We start from the raw sequence: 6,186 nt of genomic DNA on the forward strand, positions 1-6,186 counted from the left end.
GTCTTCTGTTCAGCTCTGGCAGTTTCCAGATGGCTACGCTGGAGGTGCAAGACAAAAATAAACCTCATTGATAAAAGAGTGACTAAAGGGTTGCTGAGGTCTAGTTTAATGGTTTGTCATGGTTTTGTGATTTTTGTTGTCGGTATTCCACATCATAACCTCATGTAAAGCACTGGCAGTTAAAGACTTAATTCCCTGCTTATTGCAAACTGCCTTTTTTGGTGTTTTGGTTATCTGAGGGGGAGGGGAGGAGCTGTGCTCCCCAGGGATCTTTGCATCTGGAGGGGGTGGTGAAGCCACCTGGCAGACCCGGGGGCTCTTCCTTCCTGCCCCGCAGAAAAGCATGTAGTCCCCCTGCAGCTTACGGTGTAAGAATCTCAGTTTGTAAACTCTCTCTGTTCTGATTTACTGGCCTCAATTTCAATATAATATTTAGTAAAATTAGTCGTTTCTCCTCAGATTGGTGCTGCTGTTTTGTTTTAGATCCCTCAATGAGTTCCCTACCTTTCCCCTTCTCCCTTCGTCTTCCCCAGGGGGTGGGTCCGCCGGTCCCTGACGGCATTACCCGCCGGACTAGCCCGGGCAAGCCCCAACCCGCTGGCAGTTTTTGCTTCCCTTCTCTTTTCTTCTCCTGGGCCTGTGGGTCTGTGGGCCTGTTGTCCCACCCTGTCACGGACACAGATCTTTAGATAACGCTGTGACATGGTTTAATATTTGCCAGCAGAGAGAAAACTTGCAAGTAATGGTCTCGAATCACAAACATCTGGGCTGCCCCTAAGCTATGGGGCCAGAGGAGACACCAGTTAAAATCAGAAGATGGTATGTTGTCCTCCATACCAACACCTGCCACTGAGTCCAGCCACCATCCTGCATTCCCCATGAGGGTTTTCCTGACCTTCCAAGGCCATCCCTGGGGCCCCAAAGATTATCTGCTCCCGGCCAGGACACTGCACATCAGCCTCCTGAGGAAGGTGAGAACAGATTGCCACCTGAAAGCACTGGTCCTTGGGCACAGGAGGGAGGACTGGGGGTCCTCTGCACCTCCTGCATGCCCAGCGTGGGGAAATAATTCATGGGAGGCTGAAGGGACACCTCACTGGTGAACTTCTGAACCTGCAGGGGCTTTGCAGACCTGAGAAATCTCTGCACCAGCAAGCTGGTATTAACATTTTTGAGAGGATATATCCCAGCCCCCTTCTGTTCCTTCCATGCAGGCAAAACCTTCAAGTGGGAACAAGATTTTGCACTGGACACAGCTTACAAAGGGGAAAAACAAGAAGACTCAGTCCCAAACCCAGCCCAGAGGTTGGTGCAGGAGAAGCAGAAGAGAACGCAACCACCTCATGGCTCTTCAAGAGGAGCAATAGATTGTGCCCACCCACCTCTTCTGGCATCATTTAAACAAGGTAAAAAGCCACCAAATCCATCTACAAGCGGTGGCAGGTACACCTGCATGCCAAACGTTAGTTTCTGCAGATCTCAGGGGAGGGGTTTTTGTGTTCCTTGCATCCATGCCACCGTAGGGCTCAACATTGCAGTGAACATCAGCTCCCATAATGCAGAGTGTTCAAAATACTCTAGAAGGAAAGAACATCATGAACTTACAAGAGAAGCAAGCAGAGATTTGCTGAATATGGGCAGCAGAGCCATCTCCTCCCTGGCTTACAGATGCATCAGCTCAGTTCTCAGCACTGTGGTGTGCGGAGCCCATTTCCTAGCAAATACTTCCCAAATTTATCCTTGCTTATTCTTAATGGATACAACAGTTTTACTTACAATACCTGCCATAGATCCCCACTGGCACAAATTTCATTAAATAGATTAATTATTTATCCCTTGTCTGAATGGTGCAGAGACAGCAAGTTCTGTGACCACGTGTGGTGAATAATGAATGTCCTGCTAAAAGATCTAATTGCACATCTAAAAGCAAGGAGGCCTCATCTATACATCCCTGTTGCACCACTAAAGGCACATGGGTCTCAAAGGAAAAGCACATGCAGAGGTTTAAACAAGGACAAAGAGGACTATGACGTGTCAGGCTGTCCTTTCTTTTTGCAGCATCGGCAGCCATTCTAACCCTTGTAACACTGATAAATCACAGTCCTTCAAGTAATGACAATCCTTGACGACAGCCCACAAATAGTGACAGGACAAGGGCCCATGGTTTTAAACTGAAAGAGGGCAGGTTTAGACTGGATATATAAGGAAGAAATTCTTAACTCAGAGTACTGGCACAGGCTGCCCAGAGAAGCTGTGGATGCCCCATCTCTGGCAGTGCTCAAGGCCAGGCTGGGTGGGCTTTGGTATCCCTTCTGACCCATCCCATTGTATGATTCGCTAAGCTCCAGGAAACAAGGAAGCATCATTTCAGGCTTGGGAACATGGCCCACAGCAGAAGTGCTGAAAGATTGTTCATGTTGGTTGATCCTAGGCATTACAACACAGGGGGTAAAGGCTCCCTTCATCCTGATTGTGACACGCAGAAAGTTGTGGTTCCTGCTATTTCCAAGGGTAGCTTTGCAGACCCTCCCTGTGCCCCCTCCATAACAAGCCTCTTGTCCCAGGGACTGGCATGGGCCACCTGCCTGCACCAAGGACTTGGCTCCTAGGGAGCATAGGATCCTGTAGGCCCTGCTTGCGGCACCCCTGCTCCGGCCACCTGGCCTGGGAGCTGTAGGTTTGCCTTGCTCCAGTCTCAAACCTTCACCTGGATTTTCTCAGCAGCCCTGCTCCTTGGCGGTACTTGAAGGAGCCCAGCGGGACCCCAGAGATCTCTGCCAGCTGTCTGTGAGCCGTCCTTGAGAGGCCCAGGGAGAAGGATTTGGCAAGGAAAGCACAGAGCAGGGAAGCAGCCCACCTCAGGGAAGTCATGAGACGCTCCCAGCACAAAGGGCCCCTGGAAGCCAGCTCGCTCCCTGGGCTGTCTAGAGAGCTGGGTGATCACAGGACGAGATTTTACTCTTTGACCCCAGGCCCCCATGGCTAAGGCCACGGCTTACTGTGACTTGGGGCCGACCAGCACTGGCAGTGGAGAGCATAGTGAAGAAACACCTGTGCACTCCTCATCTCCCAACAGCAAACTGTTGGCAACAGGTGCTTCACATGCACAACTAATTACTCCTAAATGGCAAATGAGTGCCTGGGGACAGCCCTTGTCCCCAGGACAGTCAGGACAAGGCCTGCAGAAGCAAACTGCAAGGGGTACCTCCTCGAGCCTGGGCCTGCTCCAGGTCTGCCTGCTGTGCCTTTGAGTGGGCCAAAAACCAGGTCGGGCCATGGCCAGCCTGCACCCAGGGGCAAGGGAGGCAGGGGAAATGGCAGCCCTCTGAGCCAGAAGCATGTGCTGGGCCCTCAGGGAGGGAGTAGGGGAGCCAGGCACCACCAGGCTAAGCTGACACATCACATCCCGACCCTTGAGTGTCCTCAAGGTGAAGCCAGGGGCTGGCACGTGATGGTGGCAGCCAACTGCAGCTCTGTTCCACCCTCCTGGTGGAACCAGTGGTGCCAGGCTTAGTGTGGTACCACCTGGATGGGATGTGGGATGAGGCAGGGCCAGGCTGGATGGCTTTCCCCGAGAGTATGCATCTCTGGAAACACTGTGCGAGTTCACAAAGCCCCAGGTGTGATTTCTGGCAACAGGACATGGATCTGAAGGCATGAGTGCAGTGTGATGATGGCTGTATCAGCTGTCAGTTTTATTGCTGCAGCACTGAGAAGGTGTCTGCAGAGACAGATACCATTTCACCTCTCTAGAGCCTGACCAAACCCCTGGAGCCTGACCACACTGCACCACCCCAGGGCAGCAGCTCACAATGCTTCACTACCACCTGCACAGGGAAGAAAAGGCTTCTTCTTTTGCAGGTAGCAAAAGACAGCTAAACAACTTGCTTTCACATCAAGATTCAGGCTGTCTACTCTGACTAGTACAATGAAAATGCAGGTGATATTTAGTGAGAGCCTGTGGAGCCTGCTCTGCATTTTCAATAATTTATCATGCATCCAGAAGATGATTGGTGCTGAAACAAAACGAGAGCTCTCAAAGGTTCTACTGATGACCATGATCTAGAACCCACCTGTTTTTTAATCCTTTGAGCCCATACAAGTTCACCACAGACAATCTATGCATAGATCAAGATACTCAAATAAAATTAAACGTAATTGATTTTCAAATAGATGAGAAACAACGGCCTGGAGATGACAGCATTCCTGGCTTGCAGTGAATTATTTAAGAAAGGGGCTGGAGAAATGGCAGCTGGCATAAACCTGCTGGTGCATTGATTGATTCACCTGTGGGACAGGCTGCCTGCTATCAGTAAACCAGCAAAAAAACAAAACAACAGAAGTCAAGGAGGGAATAAGCTCTGTATTCTGAAGAGGAGCACTGCAGAAGCTGTTCTAAAGTGAGGTTCTCACGTGGCTTCTTAGAGTAGTGTCACTCTGCATTCAAACCAAAAGGGACTGAAGACACTCTAAAATCACTCAGTTTTGTAGAATGGTTTGCTCAGAGCTCGTGTTAGATAAACTGCTTAAATCAAGCCATTTATTTATTTATTTTTTAAGCAGCAGAAGAGCTTCAGCTGGATCCACGAGCACTGTTTGCATCAAAAAGGATGGGGATTTCCCCTCTCATGCCTGAATCACTGTGATCTGGCTTAAAGCAGAGAAGCCAGTCCCATAGCTTCAGGCATGCTCGTGGCTCAGCTGCTTGGAAGATGAAATCAAACTAGACGGAATGACAGAGGCAAATAATGAAAGAGAGAACCTCAAAACTGGGGATTTCCGAGTTTTTCGTAATGCACACCAAGCTATCCACCTTGTGGAGGCTGCAGAGATGTCAGACCCGAGGCAGGGCACTGAGGGGGTGGCTCGGGGCAGGGGGATCATGCCCCCGGGGTCAGTCCCTGCTTCCCTTCCCAGCACAGCACCACAGCATCCCAGCCCCATGGCTCTGCACAGGAGGACAACCCTGAATACCCCAACTTCTGCCACAATGCTTCGCAACAAGAGTGGCCATTTCAAAACTGTTTTAAGGGAGCGTTAACCACCCTTTCAGTCTATAAATTCTTTAAGCCTTTAAATGATTCATGTTTCAGGAGAGCAGTGAGCCTGCACTGCACCACAGACCACTACCCCATGGTAGTCTGTGAGAGCAACAGTGATCCCCCAGCCCCCCGCATGGGTCTGAGTCTCTGCCGCGGGCACTGTGCAGAGGGATGTGGGCAGCGCGTGGAGTGGTGTGAGGGCTGACCCAGCGCAGCTCCCTAGCAGGGCGAAGTGGCACAGAGGATGTGCGCGATATGGTCAAACAAACAAATTGACCCAGTGCTGCGAAGCAAACAACTGCTCTCTGAGGCCATTAATTTTTCATTCCACCTGCCTGCCAATTGCACAAGCAGTGCTCAAAAGAGAATGAGAAAGGGAAAAAAAAGACTTTGCCTTCATTCAGTGCCTTGGAGTTGGAAAAAATTGTTTCTGAGGTCACAGGTAGCTGCTGCTGTTTGGCCAGGAAAATGCAGGGCTGCCCAAACACTCCTCTCGTGGGCTATTAACTACAGCAGTGGAATGCAAAAAGGTCTTTAACTTGGTGTGTTTTAAAAGATTCCCAAATAAACTCTAACCACATTGTGGTAATTGTTCATTGTCAGAACACCGAGCATGTCTCAGGTCCGTTATAATGGGAAAAACTGCTCACACCGTGCCACCTCTCAGCCTATGCCCTCCAGCCCAAACGTCAGTTTTCTACTTCAGTGCAACCCACAAATAGAATCAACTTAATCTTCGCAGATCGCTCTGATTCCGCCGGGTCCGAGCCCCGCTTTGCGCCGGGCACGCATGGAGCCCTGAGCCGCGCAGCCACCGCCGAGCCGGGCATTCACCGCGGAAGAAGCTCTTGGCGCGGAGGAAAGCGGCGCTGAGCCGCAGGATGGACAGCTTGTCCAGGCCGGCCGCCACCTCCTCGGGAAAGGGCAGCAGCGCGGTGAGCCGCTCCAGCTCCCGGTTCAGCCGCTTCCGGTGCCGCTTGGAGGGGTTGGAGCGCCCGCTGTCCGCGGCGTGCAGCCTGTGGGGCGCAGCCACCGTCACGCGTTACCGCGGAGCTGCCACGGAACCAGCACCATCCATCCCTCATCCCGCTCCCAGATCCATCCCTCATCCCGCTCCCAGCCCCATCCCTCATCCCGCTCCCAG

The 6,186-nt window shown here is 51.5% G+C and overlaps 1 protein-coding gene across 1 annotated transcript in view; it reads right to left on the bottom strand.

Moving 5' to 3' along the window:
• LOC110399670 (aryl hydrocarbon receptor-like) overlaps positions 1-6,186 on the bottom strand; it is a 47,768-nt gene that overhangs the window by 21,451 nt on the left and 20,131 nt on the right. The window contains 1 exon segment of the mRNA XM_021398762.1: positions 5,877-5,952. Within this exon segment, the coding sequence (XP_021254437.1) occupies positions 5,877-5,952 (76 nt within the window).

Source organism: Numida meleagris, chromosome 5 (genome assembly GCF_002078875.1).
Source record: "Numida meleagris isolate 19003 breed g44 Domestic line chromosome 5, NumMel1.0, whole genome shotgun sequence".
Taxonomy (NCBI): Eukaryota; Metazoa; Chordata; class Aves; order Galliformes; family Numididae; genus Numida; species Numida meleagris.